The sequence below is a fragment of the Podarcis raffonei genome, chromosome 3 (genome assembly GCF_027172205.1).
Source record: "Podarcis raffonei isolate rPodRaf1 chromosome 3, rPodRaf1.pri, whole genome shotgun sequence".
Taxonomy (NCBI): Eukaryota; Metazoa; Chordata; class Lepidosauria; order Squamata; family Lacertidae; genus Podarcis; species Podarcis raffonei.
In genome coordinates, this window is record NC_070604.1 from 95,228,487 (window position 1) to 95,253,898 (window position 25,412).

The following is a 25,412-nucleotide window of genomic DNA, read 5'->3' on the forward strand; positions in this document are numbered from 1 at the left end:
TTAAAATGAGTTAATTTAAAAAAAAATCTGCCCAATCAGAAACATCAGTTTTGGTTGATCAAAAAGCTTCTTTTTTTCACACACTGACTATAGCCATACTGCTGACCAAAGGACTGGAGCAACTCTCTTGTGTGGAAAAGTTTTCACATTTGGGGCTCCTTAGTTTTCAAAAAGGCAGGCAAGAGGGGACATGGCAGAGGTATCTAGAAACAGAAACAGTGGATAGACAGAAGTTTCTCTCTCTCTCCTACTCTCCGACACATATCACTAGAATCCAGGATCATCCAATGATGAATTTCATGAACCTCACCTGACAAGTCTACTGCACATGTTATAACATTCCCACACAGAAGACTGTTAATTGGTAGAACTAACTAACCAACCAACCTGCATTTAGACTGGTATTATTTGCAAAAACTGGCTACTATGTCCCATAAGCTCAGGATGAAACCTTACATGTTTAATCATCACACATGATATACACCAACTTGTATTTATTTCCTCCAGAAAAACAGCTTTCATTGGGAAGCTTTTTTAAAAGAAATAAAAGCTTTAATTTAACAACGTACTAGGATCCATAAAAAGCCATTTTACCAAGAAAAACGATATTAAAAAAACCAAATAGTGAAGCAGCCTGTGGTAGCATATTTGGAGAAATGTAGGAGTAGTCTATTCCTTATAGGTTTTGAGTTATTCCAATGAAATACAAAAGAGAGGGGAATGGGGGAAGATCACAATACTTACTTCCAAGCTCCCTCTCTTGATTGGATTCAATACAAGTAGTTTTTTCAGTAGATTTTCACAGTCTGTGGACATATAGAATGGTATCCGGTACTTCCCCCGTAATACCCGTTCTCTCAGTTCCTTTAGAAAAACCAAACAAAGAAGAACATCTACTATTGAGACAGAAAAATTGAAGACTAGACTTAGCCATTTCAAATCTCAACTGTACCTTTAAATTCTGACCATCAAATGGCAACGATCCACTGACTAGAGTGTAAAGAATGACTCCGAGACTCCAGACATCCACTTCTGGCCCATCATATTTCTTTCCTTGGAAAAGTTCAGGGGCAGCATATGGGGGGCTTCCACAAAAAGTGTCCAGTTTGTTGCCTATAGTAAATTCATTGCTAAAACCAAAATCTGCAATTTTAATGTTCATATCTCCATCGAGAAGAAGGTTTTCTGCCTGAAAAAATGAGAATAGAATTTTAAAGGTAAGTATCAACATAACAGTATGCCATAACTTCATTACGAGAAGAACTAGTCATTCTACAGAGCTTTGTGTTTTGCTATATGTTACAGCATAACAGGCAATCACCAGTACTGAGAATGCAGAATGTTCTGGAACGGCAATTTTATATAAGATGGGATCTAATATATATCCTTTCATGATGAGAAGAGGGCAGGAATTTTTAAAATCTTGTATAGATTTTGTACGATTTAGCCGACAGTACACCTGCTGCCATCAATGGGACATATGTACACATATCAGACACAGTGCAATCCTATGCATGTCTGCTCAAAATAAGTTTCATTGAGCTTAATGAGCCTCACTCCCAAATACGTGTGTATAGGATTGTAACCTAAACAGCTACAGAGATAATGTTGCCCTGGATCTTTGGAGAATGGAAAAATCTAAAAGAGAAATTAAAATAATGACTGGACTGTTTAGGAATTAAAAAGACACAGACAAAACAAATGAAAACTCATACAGTGATTCCTATATGAAACAGAACCAGGTTTTTCTTTTGTCTTTCCCTCTTTCCTGCCCCTTAGCCAGCTGACTCCATAAAATGAATCAGGTCTAATGCCGTCTTCTTTAACAATTATACCTTAAGATTGCTGTCGGCTCCAAAGGTTTGCTTCTTCAATGTTAAGAATGTGCACTCCTCTAGATTCAGATTGTCTCACTTAACGCTCTTTCAGTGAATCTCACTGTTCCTTAATCATTAAAAGCATTTGCGCTCAGGATAACTCACAGTGACTTCTATCTCTAAAGGATCACATAGATGGGCCCATAGTCAAAGGCAGATTGATGAGCAGCTTTCAAAGCACTGAGAGCTTGAAGCAGAAGCTGAGCACGACACAGAGCCTGTGCTTAAGGTTCACTTTGATGGAAGAGAAAAATGAATTTGGCAGTGACTTTCTGGGATAAACTGAAGAAGGGGAGATATAGCAGAACAGAGAGAGGGCCAAGAAGCCAGATGCTCTATGATGGTACAATGAGAGATGAAAACAGCCAAGACAGTGGTTTTCGATTTGGAAATAAAGATTGTGGAGAGTTAAAAAGCAGAAGACTCTTCATTGCTGAACTTTTTACAAAGAAACACATACAGATGTGCCTTCACATGCACGCACGCTTGGTCATCAAGATAGGGCTCTCAATGGAGCTTCTATTTTATAGCTGCAAACCATTATCCACAATCATGAGTAGAATCAGATTTGCTGACATGGTTAGCAAAAACGTGTGCAAATGTAATACTAGTGAAAATTAGCTCTAAAATTTAAAGGGAGGTGGGGACTTATATCCAGAGGGAAGGACTGCATGGTAATTCTAAAGCAGGCATGGCCAAACTTGGCCCTCCATCTGTTTTGGCACTACAACTCCCATCATCCCTAGCTAACAGGACCAGTGGTCAGGGATGAAGGGAATTGTAGTCCCAAAACAGCTGAAGGGCCAGGTTTGGCCAGGCCTGCTCTAAAGGAATTGTTATGGCTTAGAATAAGAGAAGGGAACAGCATAAAGCTGCAAGGCAGCATTCCCAATCTCCTAGGCAGTCAGGAGAAGAGGCAGTATGATGACTGCACTGAATCATAACAGGGTGGGATTAAAGTTTCCCTGGACTGGAGACTAGGAAGATTTGGGCAGTGAGTCCCACTTTTCTTCAGGGGAAGAAAGGACTCATGACTTACATGCCTGACAAACATGGGGAGAGACTAAGCAGCAATTTATTATATATTTTACAAACTTACAAAGTGGGCAGAAAGAGCACATAAATTGTTCTGCTTCCGTGCAGTTTGAGTTCTTAAAGGATGGGAAAAGGAGCATACCTTGAGATCACGATGAACGATGCACTTTTGATGACAGTACTGCACAGCAGACACAATCTGAAATAAGAAATCTGGTTAATAAGCGAACATTTAAGAACGACTCCAAGAAGAATGCTTAACATTTATATAGTGAAGCAGATCAAACCCTACACTTCTATTATCTTCTTGTAACCTCTGCAGGAATCTTATGAGGTTGCTACACTATTGTCCCTTATTGCAAGTGGAACACTGACATGGAGAAAGAATGGCTTGCCTAAAGCCACCAAATGAGTTATATGCAAAGGAAAGATTCCAGCCAGCAAATCCCTGCTTCATAGTGGTTCAGCCTGTTCATCGCTACACCACAATAGCCCCCACCAGCTCCAGAAAATGTATTGGAAACATGGCATCAGGTCAGAATTCATGCAACGTTTATTCCTTTGTCAGTCCTTGAGTGCAAGCTTACTTTCCACACAGTGGTAACTACACAAAAAATCAAAACCCAGAAAGCCATTATTAGTTAATTCGGGGGCAGGGGGGGGCGTAACTGCCTTGTGCTAGAACAGTTCTGCAAGTACTCCCCTAAATTTTGCAATCAAGTGGACTGGGGTGAATATGTCAATCAAAATGAAGGAGTCTTTTTTTTACGACAAAAAAGTCCAACTTAATCACATTTTTAAGATTCCTATTTACTGTAAGCGATATTAACAAAATATGCTGAGTTGCTGCAGTCTTCAAACTCATTATGTGCTTCTGAATGCTCTCCTTGGTGCTGAACAAGTTGCCCAGGTTCCCCAAGAGTAAATTATGGCACACACACAAGCATTAAAAGGCATTTTGTTTTCAAAGATCTGAAAAAAACTTGCAATACAATCAAACTTGCCTGAAAGTCAAAAGAATGACCTTTGGATCCAACCCACTGAAAATATTCCTAAAGCATGCTCTAATACTTAAAATACTTAGGAGATAAAGCAACGGGCCTTTCCGCACTAGAGCTCTTTAACCCTGCTGAAGTGCTGCTGTTGCACAATAAAGTGGACTTTTCAATACAGCACATAAAACTATTATTTCCCCATTTAAACCATCCACATGGCAAAGGGAGGACTGTAGAAGGTAGGGAAAAGAGAAGAGACTAATTTCTTAAGGATTTAATTTTTATTTTTAAATGCACCCGCACACCCGCATATTTTTAGGTATGCACCCGCACAAAATAATTAAAATGAATAATTAAAATGAATAAATTAAAATGAATAATTAAAATAATTAAAATGAATAAAGCAGGTGGAGGAAGGCAGAATAAGGCACCAGTGATAGGTAAAAGGTAAGGTAAAGGGCCCCTGGACAATTAAGTCCAGATGACTATGGGGTGCAGCACTCATCTCGCTTCAGGCAGAGGGAGCTGGCGTTTGTCCACATGACTAAACCACTACTGGCGCACGAATGCCAGTACGCACGGAAACGCCATTTACCTTCCCGCCGCAGCAGTACCCATTTATCTACTTGTACTGGTATGCTTTCAAACTGCTAGGTTGGTGGAAGTTGTGACAACACACAGCAGGAGCTCACCCCGTTGCGTGGATTTGAACTGCCGACCTTCTGATTGGCAAGCCCAAGAGGCTTAGTGGTTCAGACCACAGCACCAACCGCATCCCGCACCAGATACAGATCTTCCTTGTTCTACTTCTTGGAGGCTAAATTCTTTCCTACCAGTGGCTGAATATCCTTCCTTGTCATTTTTCTCCATTGAAAATTGTGCTGCTTCTGTTTCTGTCTTTTTCCTCTCTCCTCCCAGCCAAACTGTCCTTTGCTCCAGGAAGAGCAGAGGACTTGGTGCTAGTCAGTCTCTCTTGATCAGGGGTGAGCAAACATTTTCAGCAGGGGGCCAGTCCACTGTCCCTCAGACCTTGTGGGGGGCTGGACTACACTTTTTTTGGGGGGGGGGAATGAACGAATTACTATGCCCCACAAATAACCCTGAGATGCATTTTAAATAAAAAGGCACCTTCTACTCATGTAAAAACACGCTGGTTCCTGGACCGTCTACGGGCTGGATTTAGAAGGCGATTGGGCTGGATCCAGCCCCCGGGCCTTAGTTTGCCTACCCATGCTCTTGATAATCAGTGGTGTGCTAACAGAAGTATCTCCGTCAGTGACCCGGTCTAATTTTCAGTAGCATTCCCCTTCCTATCCCCATATAGCCTTTATACTGTAACTTTCTCTGTGCCTCATGGTTGGCTATACAGCGCTACCTTGGGTTAAGAACTTAATTCGTTCTGGAGGTCCGTTCTTAATCTGAAACTGTTCTTAACCTGAAGCACCACTTTAGCTTATGGGGCCTCCCACTGCCGCCGCGTGATTTCTGTTCTTATCCTGAAGCAAAGTTCTTAATCCGAGGTACTATTTCTGGACCTGAAGTGTCTGTAACCCGAGGTACCACTGTATCTCTAATGGCCAGTGTTGTGACTGACTTGGTTTGACCCCCTTCTCCTTCAAGACATTTCTATTGCTCAATCCTACTGCATATTTGCTCAGGGTCGTCTTACTCCCACATAACTGTGTGCTGAGGAGAGTGACCAAGCTGATAACGGATCTGGAAAACAAGCCTTACGAGGAACGGTTGAGGGAGTTGGGTCTAGCTGTTAACCAAAAGGTTGATAGTTTGAGCCCACCCAGGGATGGCTGTGGGCAGGATGCCTGCATTATAAAGGGTTGGACTAGATTCCCTTCCAACTCTACAATTCTATGACTGCAACCTTCCTTAAAGCAATTTCAACTTGTCCTAGCCTTCCTAGCATCAAGCTCTTTTTTATGACTTGTTAATGTTTTTGATGATTTGGTAAAGAAGAATTAAGGGGAGAGGAGACCCAAATCATTCATGGCTGTAAGTTCCCTAAGCAAAATTCCACAGAAAAGTACAGAAGTTGGGAGGGTTGATGCAGGACTGCAGCATCCCTGTACATGTCAAAGAGCAGGCATCTGCAAAAAGATAAAAGAGCTGTACTAAAGAGATCTACATCTGTAGGCACTGTGTTCCTGCTCTGTTCCTTTGTAAAAAAAATAAAATGATTTTTTTGATGTCCCCAAATAGATGAAAGAAGCACAGGGAAAATATTAGAGGGCCACTGCTGGATAATAAGAGATTATGCCTAGTAAAAATATGAGCGAACCAAGTCAGCCATTTCACACTTAATACCTAGTGTGAACGGGATCTACATTTCCTGCGCTTAGTTCACAACACTAAAACGTATCTTTTATTGAAGCCAGCATTTCAGGTTCACTTTATAAGACCTTTTTTCTTACCTGTCTAAATTTTGCACGTGCCTCTTTCTCTTTCATTCTTCCATGTGCCACCAAGTAGTCAAACACTTCTCCTAAAGCAGAATGGAACAGAATTATATTGCACAGGTTTCCCTGGTGACAAATCAAAGTGCTTGTCAGTCAACTAACTCGTTCCTTTAGCAGAAGCCAGCAAAAGGACTCTGACTAATGCAAGAGGGCTTTCCCCCTTCAGCTTCCCCACACCCTCCCAAGCTGCTTTCTGACTTATACTACCACCCAACCTATAACTGAAGCTTTAGGCTTCCCAACAACACCAAATTTATGGACATGGATCTGTTTCCTGAGATGTGTTCAAGAAATATCTTAAGCAACTCATAAAAATAGTATTTAGATTATTCCTTGTTGGAAGGAAAGGCCAGGCACATAGGTCTTATCGATAAGCAGTACAATAACCAAAGAAAATTAAACCGGTCAAATCTTAACACAAACTGGATTTATTTTAATCAAATTCATAGTTTTATTATAAAAGAACATGCAAAAACACAAGCTCTGAAACTTTAACACAATTTGAAAATTTATTAAGCACAATGGATAGAGGAGAAAAAGGATTAGTTTCTAAATTGTACTCTATATTGCTTAATGTAACTTACAGCTCTATGGAAACGGTTAAAAAGATATGGGAACTAATAGAAGTTTTTACAACCATATAATCAGGAAATCACTAATGAGAGTATGGGAGAGATACAAAGACTTATTGGAACAAAAGACCCCGTGGTGGCTTTCACCACATGAAGCATTATTGCTCAAACCACTTGGAAAGAAAGGAAAATGGCTCACATATGTTGATTTATTAAAGGACCATGATGGAAAATGGAAATTAAGAGATTACAATGAGATCAAAGACCACTTTCAGAGTTGGTTGCATTATCGACAACTATATGAAACACATAAAGAAGACAGCAAGAAAGAATTCAGTTATACAAGATCTAGGTTTCAAACGGAAGTGATCGAAGGGAAAGTGAAATTACTGAAGGCCGCATACAGCATACTATTAGAATGGGAGACGAAAGATGAAGAGGTAAAATCAGTTATGATTAAATGGGCACAAGATGTAGGTCACAACATTATGGTGGAAGATTGGGAAAAATTATGGAAAACTGATTTAAAATTTACAGATTGTTCCCTATTGAAGGAGAATTACATGAAGATGATGTACAGATGGTACACGACATCAGTGCAGTTAGGGAAAATGTACAAAACTAGTTCAAATATATATTGGAAGTGTAAGGAAAAGGAGGGGACATTTTATCATATGTGGTGGGGTTGTAATGTAATTAAAAAAAAAAGGGAAATGATATACAATGAATTGAAGAAAATGTTCCATTTAACATTTGCTAAAAAGCCTGAAGCATTTTTGTTAGGGATTGTAGGGAAAGATCTGCCAAAAAAGTTGAAAAACATCTTCATGTATGCGACAACAGCCATGAGAGTTCTAATAGCACAAGGATGGAAGACTGAAGAAACCCCAACTAGAGAATCATGGCAAGAAAAATTGATGGACTATGCAGAACTGGCAAAACTGACATATAAGCTATGGGACAAGGATAACTGTGACTTTAAAGATGAATGGGAACTATTTTAACTAGACTGACCACCCACAAATAAATAAACAAAGTGCTCCTCATCCAAAACTCTGATTATTGGAGAAACACAATCCAAACTGTGTGCAGATTAATAACTCAGTTTCTCATCCAGTGTAGGATATCAGCCTCATCTTTCCTGAGCATGAAGAATTCATTCTTAGCAGAACTTCTACCACTCGAACTTCAGAATATGGGCTCCTTGGAAGAGTTTCTTTTCTATCAGCACCAAACTTCGACACCAAACCTATTAAGCTTAACTGCTTTATTTAAACTTTATTTTATTTATAAATAAAAATTATTATTATTATTATTATTATTATTATTATTATTAATTATTATTATTATTATTATTAAACTGAGCTGATGTGCTGCTTATGCATGCTGACTTCTCACACAACAGAAAATTAGGCAGTAAACCTGTGTGGACTATACTACTTCACACTGCAGAAAATAAGTCACATGCTGAAATATTCCTCAATGAAAAACTTTCCTATACATAGAAATCCAACATGTCAGGGAGCAGGTTAGGCTAGAACTCTTCTGCATTACATGCTAGGAATACTTTCTGGTTGTTTTTTTTTTGGGGGGGAGGGGTCATGTAAGTCGCCAGATGCACTCTGAAGTATTTTAGTCCGGTCAAAGACCTACCAACTCATCTGCTGTAGGTGAGAACTAGGCTGTCCTTTTCAAGGACACAGACTATAAAGCAGCCTACATCAACAAAAGAGATAACTATGTCCTATGGAAACTATGGCTCTTATGCAGCGGAGTGTCATGCAATAGATACCAAAAGTATATCACAGCTCTGAGGTGTTATGCCAGCCCCACTTCCATCTTCAAATTCCTACATTTCAAATCGGCCCATAAAAGTAGAATGGAATGTTTGCTTACCTCCACTGGCATATTCCATAACTAAGTATAATGTTTTCTCTGTTTCAATAACTTCAAATAATTTAACTGCAAGATAAAAAGTTGATAACAAAATGCCTTAGCACAAACAGTAAAGAACATTTTAAAACAGGTAAAATGTTATTTCTTATCTACGTCAAAATTTAATGGATATCCAAGTCAAAGTTTGGCTCTAGAGATGAAATTTGTAGAAGTAAAACCACCCACTTCTCTAGAATCAGTTAGAAAATGACCATATTTTGTTTTCACTGAAGTTAAATGCTAGATGCGAAAGTAGAACAACTAAGAACCAGGACAGTGCCTATAAAATATATTAACAAAATTATTGTTGTTCAATAGTTTAAGAATAAGTGAACAAAAGCTAAGCATATTGGAAAGGCCGCACACTCAGCTGGAAGGAGTAAAAAAGGGCATACCCTGTATGCAGCAATGTGTATACCTTGTATGCAACAAGCCCTCTGGCCGATTCAGCAACAATAACTGTCTCTGGAACAAAACTGTTCTGCCTTCCTCAGCCAGAAGAATTGTCATCACAAAGTGGGGCTCTAAAGGTGGGGAAAACTAAAGCAGAAAGGGAAAGTTACACACTTTGCAAACCTGCTCTTATTCACAGGCCTCAATTTTTCTTATCAAAGTGGTATCGATTTAACAAAGAGCAATGTTAAAAATCCATATTGATAAAAATCAGTGCTCCATTTTCACAAAACACTACAACCAAATTAAGTCAGACCATAGCTTGAAAACACAGGATAAACAATCACTTAAGGGCATCCCTAAGAGTGTGTTAACAGGACTTCTTGAAAGGCTAAAGAACTAATCTGATGAGTCACTGGCCCTGCAGAAAGTTATCAGAGAATGATGTAAGCCACAGGCCCTACTTGGTGAGAATTTACATAGTTCCAATAAACTAGCTTATTTCCTAGAAGTAAAACATTGTGAGTCAACAGTGTGATGCAGCAGCAAAAAAAAAAGGTAATGCTATTCTAGGCTGCATCAACAGAAGTATATTGTCCCAGTTAAGGGAAGAAATAGTCCCACTTGATTCTGCCTTGAGCAGACCACACTGGGAGACCGTGTCCAGTTCTGGGCACCACAATTTAAGGAGGATACTGATAAGCTGGAATGGGTGCAGAGGAGGGTGACCAAGATACTCAAGGGTCTGGAAAGCAAGCCTTATGAGGAACACTTGAGGGAGTTGGATATGTTTAGCCTGGAAAAGAGGAGACTGAGAGGAGATAGGACGAGGTTTTTTTAAGCAGAGGCTGGAAAGTTCTATGCAGTTTTGTGACAAGTCCCCTTGACTACAGACAATCTGCTTTGTTTTGGAGAATGTCTAAGTACCGCTGAAGCAGCCCACTTCATTTCAGTACTGATGTGTCATCTGAAGTGGGGAAACATAGGGTCCTGAAAGCAAGTGATCCCAATACCTCTGAAGCAACCTGCTTGGTATTTAGGCTTCCTCTAATGTGGATGTCTTTTTAATATGCATTAGGGCCTTGATCACAAATCTAAAAGTCACCTAGTGAGATTCTTCAAAGTTAGAAGTAAAGGCAAACACAGGAAAAAATTAATATGATTCAGCAAAACAAATGTCAAATCCCTACCAATATTAGGATGGTTCAAAATCTTCATTATTCGTACTTCTCGGAACAACTGTAAAAAATAGAGAACTATTTTACTTAGGGTGTTTTTTACACATTCTAAGGATAACTGCAGAATGCAAAATTCAAAAATGCTTAAGATGTAGTTTCACACTTAGATAAGTGTCTATGAAATACCAGTGGTAAGTTGCTTGTATAGAGATACTGGATTAGAACCAGACTAGGTTAATTGCACTAAGATCCCATTGAAATAAAGGGGATCTGCTTCAGGTGATGACTAACGTTTCACTGAAAACTAATTTAGTCAGGATCTAGCCCGTTGTAAGTAATCTTTAGACTCTCTGGGCTTTAACTAATTTGAACCTGCCCAAACTTAAAAAAAAAAAAACTACACCCAAAACCTTACTGCAAATTCTACCACTATTTGAAGTCTGGCAGGGAATTGTTCTTAACCAGTTTCTCAAACCAGTGACAATGTTCAAAATTGCAGTAAGGAGATCCAGAGAAAGAGATCTGAAGAACTGCTTTATTTCTCAGGAAAGGTTAAAACGAACATACTTCACAAAATGCTTAAACATATAACATACTTTTCTTCAACCTACAGGACACTTTTCTTCAAGAAAGTGACATCACTCCAAATCTACAGAAGTATAACTACCAATATTTTAGAGTTCTAGATCTCAGTGGGACTTAATTCTCCTTTTCAACATACAATACTGCCCAAATCCATTATGAGATCTTGGTTGGCTAAAGAAGTAAGAAATGTAACTTATTTATTTCAGGAATTTCAGTTCACTTATGCCAAGAAAATATGTACCAGCATCACCTCAGGCAGTTTCTACATGGGCCTAGAGGTGAGTGACTTGATTAAAGCTGAATATGGGAGCTACTTTGGAGGCTGCTTAAAATTGTATGTGTTTTATGGCTGCTCCACAAAGCTTTTGGGTGCACCAACTGAACATATGGATCAGCTCCACTACATAGGACATCCTTCAAATATTTCAGAAGGAAGATCATGTTAGTATGGCCCCCTCCTCACATCTGGAACGGAAAGCATCTCTCTATCTCAATGTAAACTGACCAAGGATTCAGGGCATAAAAACTTCAGAGCAATTCAATTGTCCTGTAATGGCAAAAACAGTTGTATTTCTTTATGAGGAAGAATAAAAATATTTTTATTTTTAAATCACATGGGCCAATTTATTGAAGTGACAACATATTTAACCTTTTCAAAGAAGCATCTTACCTTTTGTAGGCTGGTAGGATTTAGTTGGGTTTTGTCTATTATTTTCACAGCAACCTAGGGATATAAAGAAATCACTCTTTTGAAGGTACCAACAGGTGAGTATTTTTAGGTAGACATTGGCTTTCTTTGGACACAGCACTAAACTATAGTTTAGTGACACATTTACTTTCTGTTCCCCTCTTGTGCTGTTTCAAGGAGATGAGAAACTTTAGCTTGTTTTTAGCTAACTGCAGCTTAGTGTTACTTCTGAACCAAGACAAACTGTGATTAATCTTAACTATGGTTTACTGAAATAAGCCAGTGGCCTGGTTTGCAGGTTATAAGTAGGCAAACTACTGGGACTGCATGAATGCATTGGCTACCAGAGAGGAGTTTACATCCACTTTGATCCTGCCTGGTCCTTCAGCAGGTGGGAACTTAATCCACAAGTTCTGCGTTCAAGGAACACACTAAGCTAAATTCTAAAAGGACCAAGAAGGATAAAGAGTGGCTGCAACCTCTTCCCTGAGAGTTCAGCTGTTTTCACTAAGTTATAGTTTGGCTTAGTGTTACAAGCAAACACAGCAAACCTCAAACTGTGGCTTAGAAAGCTGGCTTGTTTAAAGAAACCAGTTAAATACAATTTACGGTTCAGATGCTGCTCTAAACTGTGGTTAACTAATCACATGCAACTGTGGATAATTGCAAATGAAAGCAAAAGCAATTGAAACAGAGGAGGGGTGAGCGTAAGCTTGAATCTTGTTCACATAACTCTAAATCACAACTTAGCATTACAAACAAATGAAGTCAATGGAGAGGTTTACAGTTTTAAAAGTTTAAAATATAAGCAGTATTTTACATAGAACACTAGCAAATAGTCAGACAAAACAATGAAATTAAGCTCCTTGAAACACTGACAATTCCAAGAAAATAGTGGGCCTATGAACATGTTTAGGGGGCTTCACGGTGTCAGGCAATGTTTGGTATTACTGTATTTTTCGCTCCATAAGACACACTTTTTTCTTCCTAAAAAGTAAGGGGAAGTGTCTGTGCATCTTATGGAGCGAATATGTGGTCCCTGGCAGTGGCAGAGCTGGGGACTTTGGTTCCCAGAGCGGCAGGGGCGTGGCACATTGCCCGTGCAAGCGTCCTAATGGCGGCGCCCGCACGAAGGGGTGGGGAGAGGCGAGGTGGGGGAAGAGAGCTTTAGAACACTTATCCGAGGGGCTCTGTGACTTGAATGAGAGCAGCCAGGAGCCAGCACGGAGGGGGATCTTTCTCCCTCGCACGCTCTGTCTTTTTCTTCTTCTTCTTCTTCTTATGGAGCGAAAAATACAGTATTTGGAAGAAGTCAGCCTGATTATACTGCATACACAGGCCCATCCACATTAAATGTTCTCAGAGCAATTTCTTCTATCCACTCTGTCTAATACAATCTATTTACAGAGGTTTCTTGTGCTGGCAATGTCAGTAATCTGCAATCAGTGTTGTATTCCAGCCAGCAGCAGAGCAGTGGGGCAGGGAAGCATCACTTCCTATGGCCACAGGTGGTGATTTCCCTTTTTCTATTATTAGCGTTTGGAAGCAGGGAAATTAAAGAGATTTCAGAATATTTTGAATTTCAACTAAACATGTTCATTTCTATAAGTAAAGTTAGAGCTTTCAGAGAAGATCTCCACTCCAAACCCTTGTCCACTCTTGTCTCCACACAAATATGGTTTATCTTTTGATCAGGGCACAACTAGACGGGATAGGAACAGTATCCAACCCTAGGACCTTCTGATCTCCTATAAAATAGGGGGGTTCAAGGCAGCATGGATGGGGAAGAGAAGTTTTTTTTAAAAGGATTTATAAAACTTTTTCCTTTTTGTGGGGTTTACTTCCGATCTTACCACCCAACCGCAAGAAAGACAGCTGTTTCGGGGGAATCCTACTCTTCAAATGCTCTTGTTGTATCTTAAAATATCTCAATTCCAAACCTACCTCTTCAAAGAGATTTAGTAGTACACGTAATTCTGCCCACTTGTCTGCTGCCCTGATGTCTCATTTGGCTCTAAAAAAAGCCTGTTACATATTCAATCACAGAACTAGAGAATAAGAATATTCATTGCAGAAAGACAAGTGTGAATAAGGCAACACAGGTTACTGTTACCATGCAAAAAAAGACAAACAGCTTACCTCTCTACCAGTAAGAACATGTCTAGCCAGCTTCACTTTAGCAAAATTTCCTTTTCCTATTGTTTTTAGTAAGCGGTAATTCCCAATGTGAGGATGGTCTTCATTTGTAGACGTGATTGAGTTTCTGCAACGGGGTATGTTTTGTCTGCTACTTGATTTTGTGGGCTGGACATGGGGCTCAGTATATCCGTCAACAGATGTGTGCTATAAGAGTAAACAACAGAGCAATGTTAATCTATTTAGGATTAATGAATTATAAAACAAATGTTAAATGGGAATAGGAAGATCCACCTCACAATATAGTTGCAAGTGTGAAGAAACAAGCAAAAATGCTCTATAGATGATTTCAACCACAAAAAATTCAATCTTAAGCGAGTGGTATGCAATGCTAGTTCTACCCTGACTAGACTCACTGAAGTAAGTGGAAATGACTAACATAGGTTAATTAAGTTCAATGGTTCTGTTCTAAGTAGTTCTTAGTTGACTACAACCCTAAGTTTTCTGTCTGCTTTCATACTTGGCCTACATTTGAAATGTACAAAACTGAACAGTGTGATCAATTCAAGTAAATTCTTTCTTTTTAAATAACAATTTATTAATTTTCCAAAGATAACAAAAAATAAAAATAACAACAACAATACAAAAACAAAACAAATTGACTTCCCTCTAGTCCCTTCCTTGGTTCCATTATGTATCAATGTACTGCATGTCCATTGATAATTCAAGTAAATAATTTTACTCATTAACTTTTGCTTTATTTAAAATTTGACCTTTGTTCTTTCACTTGCAGCTGGGAAGTGAGCCACTTTCTTAATTTCAGTGCAATACTCCTTGAACCCTTTTTGCAAACTCAGGAAGTCACAGACTGGCCCAATGAGGGAGAAAACAAGAAAACAAGCAAGCAAGCAAGCAAGCAAGCAAGCAAACAAACAAACAAACAAACAAACAGCAAAACAGCTGAACATTAGCAAGCATTTTTCACAAGCCCCTAACTATAAATATATTAGGGCTTTTAAATATTTTAGCAATCCTTAAAAGTTATAAAATCAGTTGTATTTTCCCCTAATCTTTTTTCCAACAAAATAGACATAAATACAACTATCAGTGGTAACCATACAGTATAACAAATGCACTGGAAAAGGACACGTAATTTAAGGTACCAGATGTCCCTGTTTCCCGGGGGCAGTCCCCGGATTTACAAATCAGTCCCCATACAAAATCCTATCATTCCTACTGAAGTTGAAAAGTGTCCCTGGATTCATTGAAAAAAATCTGGTAACCTTAAAGTAATTGCAAAGTACATGCAGGAGCCACATCAGTTACAAACTATTTTCCAAGGCCATGCTGTGGTTAACAACAGCCTGCCTACAGCCCCAAGTGAGTAAAAATAGATCTGGTTTTCCTAAAGCTTCATCGCTTAAGAAAAAAAAAGTAATGCAACTTTTTTTTAGTATAGGAATTTTATATCACTAATCATATCCAGAGTGATTTACAAGAAATGATGTAAATACAAAAAAATAAAAATGCCACCAACTTAAGAAGATAGGTGGTCTTTTAAGTACTTTGGAACTAGTGGTACCAGGACAGGATGATTTGTGAATGTGTGCATCAGCTTTCAAGAGAATCATAGACTGGGAAGATTTCCTAAAGGATGGGAGGGAAATTGTTCTCATTTCCCATTTAGGCAACTCTCCCCCCCCCCCCCAAGGGAGAGTTGCCTGGTATCCGCTTTGGTATCGTTTTGGTGGTAGACAAAGACCTTTTATTTCTCACAGACTTAACAACGGTGGTAGTCTAACCAGCTGTTTCAGTTCTGCAATGTTCTTGTATGTTTTATTTGTTCTGTTTTACTGACACAAACTACCCTGAAAATGTTTATATTGAAAGCATGAAAATTTGTTAAATAAATGAATAAACAAGTGACAGAATTCTGTACAATTATACACGGTGAATTATTATCCACCACCGCCTTGGCATGGCCAATGTTCCTCCCTCAGTTATATGATGGCCAGAGCGTGATGGAGGTTTCACCTGGGGGTATATTGTGAGTGAAATCGCCACTCCTCCCGAGTCCCTCTGTCACCAGCGCCTAGCTGCAGCTTGTTTCTCCTTCAGCGCACTGGGTTCTGGTGGCAGAGTGACTCAGGAGCGGCGGTGGTTGTACTCGCAATAGACCGCCGGGTGAAGGCGCCATCACGCTTTGGCCCCGATACCGGTCCTCGGTGATGTATCGACACATTGCCCAGGCCTACAGTACAGGATGCTGTTGTAAACCATTATGAAATAATTTTGTGATACAGCGGTATATAAATATTTTTATAAATAAATAAAATAAATATAAGAACTTGAGGGTAGCCAGTTCTCTCTCATAAGGCTTTCTTATATTCTGAGCTGCAGAAATGTGCACTCAGCATCTGAAGTGCTTGTCCACAGAGATAGAAGCAGGAAAGCAGAAGAACTGAAGTAGCTAAACAGACCTCTTTTGCATATTATGGCTTTCTGAAGTCCGGTTCACTTAACATAACTTTCTGGATTGATTTCCCTCCCACCCATCACCGCCCCCATTTGATTTCCCTCCCACCTCCCAAAATACATGCATCATTGCCTAAACCATACTGGAATGCCATATCCTCTACTTCACCCTAGTAGAGGAAAACAGCTGCTCAAAAGAAAGGGACGGGGAAGAGAGACAAGCTTTGTTTCAAGCGATGGGATACAAATTTCACAAATGTGGCTTATTTGTCATTATATCTCTAGCTCTCACTGTCATGCCTTCAGGAAATATTTTACAGCTTTTATCTGCAATGCCATTGCCCATATGAAACAGGGGTTCAAATATTTTGTATTTATGGGCAAAGGTAAATGGAGGATGTTATCCATACCTGTTACGTTACCAAATAGATAAATGTATGAGGCACATTCCCCTCCCCCAATATCTTACAACCCCTTTAGTGCTGTGTGACTGTTCTTTCAGGAAATGAACAGTTTATACTGAGCTTGGATTTGACAGCGACGAAAATTTAAGTCCAGCATAAAAAGATTAAGGGGTTGCCCTGAGCTCTTGGTCATTTTATTTTATACTTAATCTTTTGGAGGCATTCAAGTATTGTGTTAACTCTAGATAAGATTTAATTTGTTTTAGCCTACAGAATAGGTGTTGCTGATGTTGTAATTCATTCATCAGTTTTGTGTTCCTGTGTGTGTGTGTATGTTTTAATTCTTGGATTGTGAAAGCCACACAATAATTATCTAATCTTGCATTTGAGCAAGAAATGTTAGATAAAGAAAAGTCAAAGGAGATCAGATTACAATCTCCAATTGTAGCCCTTTGGAGAAATTAGTAATTTACTCTTATGTATTGAGATAGATACTCAAATAAGTTTTAAAATGTACCAGTAAAAAGAATTATGACTGGTAATGTTTGAGGATGGGAAACCTAATCTTTGCAAGCACTTACATCTCTGGGCTTAATGGACTGATTCACCTTGAGGTTCATCTTGAAGGACAGCAAGAGCTTGAAACATTATAGGGTATCAAATCCATTACTTTGTACCAGTAACTAACAGCCACTTATTTTGTTAGACTTCTGTTGGTCGTTTCTCCTACCCAGGGATGTGAATTCCACATTTATCCTTCACAATCAAAACCTGAGAAAGAAAACTGTACTTACCAACCCAGTCCAATAATTCAGGTTTTCCAAATGGAATACTATGAGGACACGTATATTTTACAAAACATATTTCATGTTTAAAAGCTTGTACTCTGGCCAGAGGTGGATTTAGGGCAATGCAAGGCACAGAATTTTGGCTTTGCACAGGGTACCACTGAAATTTGAAAGACCAAAGTCTGCCCCTCCTCTGGCCTTCAGCTCACATCTTTCCTGTGTGGATATTGAAACAGAGGACCTGCCATTACATGGATTATGAGAGCATAAAATGCCCATTACAGAAGAAGAACCAATTCCTTCAGCATTTTTTTGAGGTTATGTGTTACTATCTTCACATCAGTAACTAAAAGTATACTACAATGCTCCAGTATTTCCTTTTTAGCAAGTACTGCATAGTTTTGAGCATTATAAGTTAACCCCCCCCCCAAAAAAGCTGTAGAAACAAGAAGTTGGTTAAGATGGGTATCTGGAAGACCTGCTCAACCACTACTTTGCCCCTAGGGTAGAACCCAAATGTGAGATTAGGAACAAGCTCAGGCTCGTTGTCTTTCTCCCCAGGATAATTGAATGATTGACCTGGAAGCTTAAGTGCAGATGGGGTCAGGTGCAATGTTTATCAGCCGCATCTAACAGGCCAGCTGCATCTGGAAATCTAAGACCTTGGCAATGTTTAATAATTCCTTAGAAAGCATGCAGATCAATCACGGTCATTTCTTGTCTGGGTGTTGTCCTTCAAGACTGTCTGGAAGCAACAGCTGTGCAAAATGGTATGGCCAGTGTTACATGTTCTCTAGGCTGCCAGTTTGTTTCTAGGTTCAATTCAACAGGCTCGTTCCATCCTTCAAATCTTTCAAATGGCGTGAACCTAGCCTACCCAGCCTGCAAAGAACCTGCTCCCTTGACACTCCCTGGGCTTTGAGATCTTCTGGACCAAGTCCAAGCTTTACTTCACTAGACTTTTCATTTTTTTGCTTCTTCTGCCTTAACCTTTACAGCATCCTACTTCTTGGCTCCAAACTATTGGCTGTGCGGGCTTTCTGTTGCATCTTTGCCTCTATGTACACACTGCTCCTCTCATGGTTTTTTTCTTTAAATTTTTTTTTTATTGCTTTAATTAGTTTCTGAATTGCCTTGGGAGAATTGTTTTGGAAAGGTGGTATAGAAAGTTTAATACAGAAATATATCTGGCTAATTCACCACATAAAATAAATTTCTGAAACAGCAAAGAAACCTCTATTTGCACAAGAAAGCAAGCTCCCTGCCAGACTTATTCAATTGTCTGTCGTTTATGATGCTGCCTTTGTATGCCATAGTCCACTTACTGAGGCCACTTCTTAATGCTTCCCATGGCAGCATTCCATATGGTATTTGCTCTATGCTTATGCAAATCAACCATTTGCATGGTACTTCCTTCACACCTTTGGCAGGGCTAGCGCACACACTTTCTATGCATTTGAGCTTACCATACAACCAAATGTAACATGTTGCACCTTGTCACATGGACAAATATATATTATCAATCTCCTGTTGGAAGAGGCAATCTATGAAGCTTTCGTCAGGTAGGAAGGGTTCAATAGCGACAACTAATCCTACGGCGTACAATATATAGTTTGTGTATTGATCTTTCACATTAATCTTATTCTTTTCTTTTAGCAGAGACACTGGAGAAGGGGGGGGGGAAGGTCAAAAGACCTTTTATACAGTCATTTTAATATCCAGTGGAGCTCATTCCCAAAAACAGGGAAAGATGCAAGGCTAATCAAAGGAGCTGGGGCCTGAGCTTTACTTCTGTGTAGGTGTGGCTTTTAAGCAAACTGCTCTGAATTTACTCAGAACAGATGTATCGGCTCCTGGGTCTAACAGAAAAGTATACCTGCTAATGTGGCTGGACTGGCAATGTGACAACAGTAAGGAGGTGAAACCTGTGCAACCAGGGCTAAGAGTCAGCAGCTCCATTAATATACAGATTTACTATCACACTGTTTTTCTACCAGGAGACAGGTGGGACCTCCTGTTGACAGCAATACTTCTGGATTGAAATTGGCTGAGTGCTGCAGAAAACTGATTGGCCAGTTGAAAGAAATGTCTCCCTGAGTCTGTCTAAATTAAAATGGATTTTGGAAGGATTGTAGGACAAGGGAAGAGTATGGTTTTGAGATTTTTAATTGTTTGACATTTCACTTGGTAGGATTTAAGTCCAGATTGCCCTAAGGGACCAGACTTTACTGACTTTAATTGGGGAGTAGGAGAAATGAAGACTGGAAACAATGCAACCAACTGAAACACTAGAATTCAACAATAGCAATTCATTGTTGGTAGTCATGTTTCAAAGGTTGTTGTTGTTGTTGTTTAGTCGTGTCCGACTCTTCGTGACCCCATGGACCAGAGCTCGCCAGGCACTCCTGTCTTCCACTGCCTCCTGCAGTTTGGTCAAACTCATGCTGGTAGCTTCAAGAACACTGTCCCACCATCTCGTCCTCTGTCGTCCCCTTCTCCTTGTGCCCTCAATCTTTCCCAACATCAGGGTCTTTTCCAGGGAGTCTTCTCTTCTCATGAGGTGGCCAAAGTACTGGAGACTCAGCTTCAGGATCTGTCCTTCCAGTGAGCACTCAGGGCTGATTTCCTTAAGAATGGATAGGTTTGATCTTCTTGCAGTCCATGGGACTCTCAAGAGGTTTCAAAGGTATCCTCTCAGTTAACAATGTACACTACTAACTTGGGGGACCCTTAGCAGCACAGTGCCCTAATTCTGCACATTGGCCCTAAATCTGCCTCTGGATAACAATACAACCCTGTAAAAGATTGAAGAGTCTTGAACATAAAGTGTAAATGAATTTCTCATATATTTCAAAATGTATGAATATATATTTCATTCTGTCTTTTTGTTTGACAGAATGATGTCCCTAAGGGTAATCCTGCCAGAAAGTATGGAAACTGAAACAGCTGGCAACTCAGTTATTGCAAAGGTTGAGAAATTGTTAGCCAATTTCTCAATCTTTTGGGGGGAGAATAATTGGAGTGTTGCTATAGCCAAGTGTAAATTCCTGTTGGCATTACAACTTCACATATGGACTTGGTGCTGATCTGTAATTTGTGAATGCAGAGTAAAGTGCAATATGCACAGGGTCTTGTTTTGGAGGTAGTTATTTGCGAGTGCCTGTTAATGAGTTTTCATGTTACGTTGGTCACAATTAATTTGCCAGAAAACCCAGCTTACTCACAGTTTTGACACTCATCTATGAAACATTAGATGTGTGTATATATTGCTGCAGACAGAAAAAAATATTCATGGTTACAGAGGATAGAATTGTCTAAGTTTCAGAGAAATACTTGAGGTTGCAAAACTTTTGTGTGTGTCATGTCTGTTAAAACAGTAAAAAGAAAGTTGTTTAAACTCTCAGTGGCATACTTCTTGAATATTTTTGCAGGGAAGATCAACCCAGTTAACAAAAAAAAAAGGTAAATGAAAATCAAATAATATTCGCTAACAGAAAAATATTATGTAAAAAAGCTTGTAAATGTTATGTTGGTCACTATGGAATTATCCTACCACCATATAAATATATGGTTAAAAAAAATAAGAAATGGATCCTCAAATACATGTTTAGGTTAAAGGTGAGCCCTGGATTTTTACTAAATTGAAGACCACTGATCTAAATTATGTGTTCTAGCATTCCATATCAAAACCAAACACTCCCCCCCCCCCAATTACTAATGCTATTCATTAGTACAGCTGCTATACTAATGTTTTGGCAGCTAAGATCCCAGTAAAATGAAAGAAATACCAGAGTTTTGATTCTGCTGCCAGATTTGTCCTAGTGAACCCCATGTCCTCATTTGCAAGACATTCAAGATTAGATTTGTTTTGGAGAGAGTACATATGCAAAAGCAGTCATGTAGAACCATGCTTTTTGCTTGCCGAGTACAAAGCCAGAGATTATTCAAGTAACAGTTTCCTGGAAGAATATAAATAAAACTTGTCAAAGTGAAAACCTTCTGCTTTATGTAAAACACAATAATTAAAAAGACCATGCTTTTTTGTTTTTGACTTCTCAGACAGACAGAATAACACTGACCAAAGAAATATGCGCATCATACAGTGGTACATGGGGAATCCTATTTTGATTGCCCTGGGCTAAAAAAATGAGATTGAGGAAACTCAGCACCAGGTTCTCTGCTACACATGATTTAAAATTAGACTAAACAAAGCCTAGTTACAAGGTTAACTTTAACCACATATAATTTCATTACAGTCGTACCTTTTGGAACGGATTCCGTTCAACTTCCAAAATGTTCGGGCACCAAGGCATGGCTTCTGATTGGCTGCAGGAAGCTCCTGCAGCCAATTGGAAGTTGCAGAAGCCCCGTCGGATGTTTGGCTTCCAAAAATAGTTCGCAAACCAGAACTGTCACTTCCAGGTTTGCGGCATTCAGGAGCCAAAACGTCTGCAAACTAAGCTGCTCAAAAACCAAGGGACGACTGTACTGTTGCAATGCTTAAACAGTGGTTAAGATCTATGGGGGGAATTCGCACTCAAGAGGGGAGAGGTTGGGGAAAGAGGACATTACCACAATCTACTCCTGGTGTGATATCCACCATCTTGAAAGTGGACTTCCGGTTGCACAGTGTTACTTCTTCTTCCTCTGCTCCTCCTGCAGTCCTCAGGGAGGACTGTAAAGAGGAGGAATGGGAGTCCTATTGCATGCACAAGCAGAAGTTTGCTCCATTTGTAGATGGACACAACTGAATACCAACCACTATGTGTGTACTGCCCAGTAAGTCAGACAATCTTCATTTATCATTTACTAAAAGGTGAAGATACTTTGATCACAATGTAAAAGATATTTCGACGGTTAATACTCAAAAAATAGTACACTCCATGTCTTCGAAGTCCTGTTTTTCTGGCTGTTCTTATCAGTTACAAGTATAAGATTAATATACCGTATTTTTTGCTCCATAAGACACACTAGACCATAAGACGCACCTAGTTTTTGGAGGAGGAAAACAAGAAAAAAAATATTCTGAATCCCAGCAAGAGGGATCGCTGCACAACGAAAGCAGTGATCCCTCTTGCTGTTCTGGCTTCTGAGATAGCTGTGCAGCGTGCATTCGCTCCATAAGACGCACACACATTTCCCCTTACTTTTTAGGAGGGAAAAAGTGAGTCTTATAGAGCAAAAAATACAGTAAAACCTGTATTATATCCAGTGTCATACAAGTAGATTTTGCAGGTGAGGATTTCAACCATAATGGGCAACAATCATTTCAATTGTGCCCATCTATGTGTGGAATAGAGTTTGATCATGCAATGAGGTTCTCCCTTCCTTGATCCCATACTGTGGCCCTTTTGCTCACACCCCAAACTGTTTCAGAGGGTTGGGACACATGGAGAAATACAGTGGACTGTTGTCTGTTATGGTCAAAATCACCACCTGCATAATAGCAGCTCTCTCAGTGGCATCCCATTCTTATGTTACACTTTCATTCATAAAGCTAATGTTAACTTAAGCAAGTCAATTTTGCCACTTAAAAGTTCAATTACAAAACAGATTTCTATCCTCTGCATCTGGTATGTGAAAACACAGACATTGTGACTACAATCCAATTTCAAGTTTCCTGGTAGTAAGTCCACTGAAATAAGTTGACTTACTTTTGAGTAGACGTGTATAGGATTGTGCTCTAAGGCAACTGCAGCTGAGGTAATTTCATATTCAACCTAAGTCATCAGACAGTTTATAGCACAGAATAAACGACCTAATAAAGTGATGTCTGACAAGTTTCACCCAAGCAAGAAGGGAATTCAGGAAGTTCATCAGATAAAAGGCACTCAGTCCAAATATACATTTGGTATGATGCAATGGAAAGAGTTTGATTTTTTTTAATTTTATTTTTTTTGAAGACCTGAATAACTCCTGCTAAATTAAAGGTGTCAGACTGGGATCGTGACTAGGAATGCCACTAGAAGAGAATTAAATTTGGTTTAAAACACCGTGTGTGTGTGTGTGTGTGTGTGTGTGTGTGTGAGAGAGAGAGAGAGAGAGAGAGAGAGAGACTGTTTTAATTCCAAAAACAACACCACAACCCACCCCCCCAAAGGATTGTCTTCCTCTTTAAATAAAGGGGAGAACTATTTTGTCCCTTATTTGTCTGCAAGGATGTAGGAACTGGGAACAGCGATTGCCGCTTATACAGTGAAAGTGTGTGAGTCATGAAATTTCCTAATTTGGAAAAACTTAAGCTTGTTTTATTGTGTAGGAGGACAGGAGAATAAAATGAGGATCTCTTTGGCAGGCTGCTCAACGCTAGTACAGCACAAACTGGAAGTCTCCTTATTCATACCCTTAAAGTTACTCAAAAGGCAAAATAAATGTACTGATATGAAATTCAAATATTCTATGTGAAGACAGGCTTTAAGTAACTGGCAGTAAAATACAGGAACACTGTCATTCTGATATCCTGGTGATATCAAGTATCAAAAGCATGGTCTTTCCCACGGAGAAGTGAGCTTTCACCTCACTGAAAACTTCAGATAATATGCCTACCCAAAAACAACTTTTCATAGTTGGATATGGTAATGTAGTTTAGAGGTGTTGCACTGAGGAACCCACCTGAAAACCTCCACTGCTAAAAGCCAGAAAGATCACAAAGTGAAAGCCTTCACACTGAATACCAGTCACGTCTGTTCTAGCAGTTATAGATGATAAACTCATGTTTACTTAATGGTACTACAAAAGCCTCCAAATAATTTGTGAATATATTCTTAAAAAGATGAAGTTTGATCTACACAGAAGCAATCCACCAAAACCAGTGTTGGGAACCGTTGGGAGGTTCTGGATAATTTTAGGGAGTTAGGACTAAGGCAAGACATTACTGTGTAACTTGCTAAATACCAATCATTATGATAACCATAAAGCAGGCATGTCCAAAGTCCGTTTCGGGGGTCTAATCCAGCCCGCCGGTCGGTTTAATCCGGCCCCCTCAACAACTTCAATCCTTAAAAAAAGGTTAACTTTGGTTGGCCCTTTGGTTCGCCCTCATGGCCCTTCACTTCATCAAATCTGGCCCTCTTTGAAAAAAGTTTGGACACCACTGCTACAGGTATGCTCTCCACCACACCACACACATCTATAAGCAGGACAACAGTGTCCCTCTGTGCACCACTGCAAAGCCCTTGTCAGTGGAACCGGAGCCATCTAGCAGCAAATAGGGTAGGACAGGCTTCTTCTTCACCACTATATACTATGGTACCCCAAACTGCAATGCTTCATTATTCCCAAAGGGCTGAATATCATCAAATCATGTATATGCAAGAAAGTGCCACACATGGGAACACCATTTGCATGCAGCTTAAAACTTGCCACTGACAACTGTGGTTGCAACTGTGGTTTCTTCAGCAGGAAATAGATTCTTCCCTCCAGACTGGAGTCCATTTATTTTGTATATGTCAATGAAAGCTGTTCACGTATGAAAAAAATGAGGCTGAAACAAAGGACACAGATGAAAGAACAAAGCTTCCTAGCTGGACAAAGGTGCTGTGACCCCAGTGTATTGGGCCTGTTATGTCCTCCTCAGCTATTTCCCAGAGCACAACACATTTACTTGGCTACATACCCTGCAACCTGATTTCTCAGCTAATATCATGACGATCTGAACTTTCCTTGATATTCACAGCTTCCCCCGCCCCCCACCCAAGTATCAAATTTGCAGGAATTGACTACTAAGGATATAATGAGATGGGGGTGGCGGTTTGCTTTATTTTTAAGGGAGATTGCATAGTCCCATATGTAAAATAGATACAAAAGCAAATACTACACCACTAAGCAAACAAATATTAAGGGAAAAAATCTACAGCAACAGAAATATTGGAATGAAGCCC

General features: G+C 39.6%; 1 protein-coding gene across 8 annotated transcripts in view; it reads right to left on the bottom strand.

Moving 5' to 3' along the window:
* The window catches only part of MARK1 (microtubule affinity regulating kinase 1), a 69,396-nt gene that overhangs the window by 23,567 nt on the left and 20,417 nt on the right, over positions 1 to 25,412 (bottom strand). For 6 of the 8 annotated variants that reach the window (XM_053383134.1, XM_053383133.1, XM_053383132.1 and 3 more), the window contains exons 2-9: positions 13,869 to 14,072; positions 11,712 to 11,765; positions 10,469 to 10,517; positions 8,847 to 8,912; positions 6,334 to 6,404; positions 3,055 to 3,111; positions 953 to 1,189; positions 745 to 864 (exon numbers count right to left, since the gene is read on the bottom strand). In XM_053383134.1, coding sequence (XP_053239109.1) covers positions 745 to 864; positions 953 to 1,189; positions 3,055 to 3,111; positions 6,334 to 6,404; positions 8,847 to 8,912; positions 10,469 to 10,517; positions 11,712 to 11,765; positions 13,869 to 14,072 — 858 coding nt within the window. Of the gene's footprint in view, positions 1 to 744; positions 865 to 952; positions 1,190 to 3,054; positions 3,112 to 6,333; positions 6,405 to 8,846; positions 8,913 to 9,303; positions 9,426 to 10,468; positions 10,518 to 11,711; positions 11,766 to 13,868; positions 14,073 to 25,412 lie in introns of those variants that run through there. The other 2 variants (XM_053383135.1, XR_008329689.1) reach the window with 2 other exon arrangements.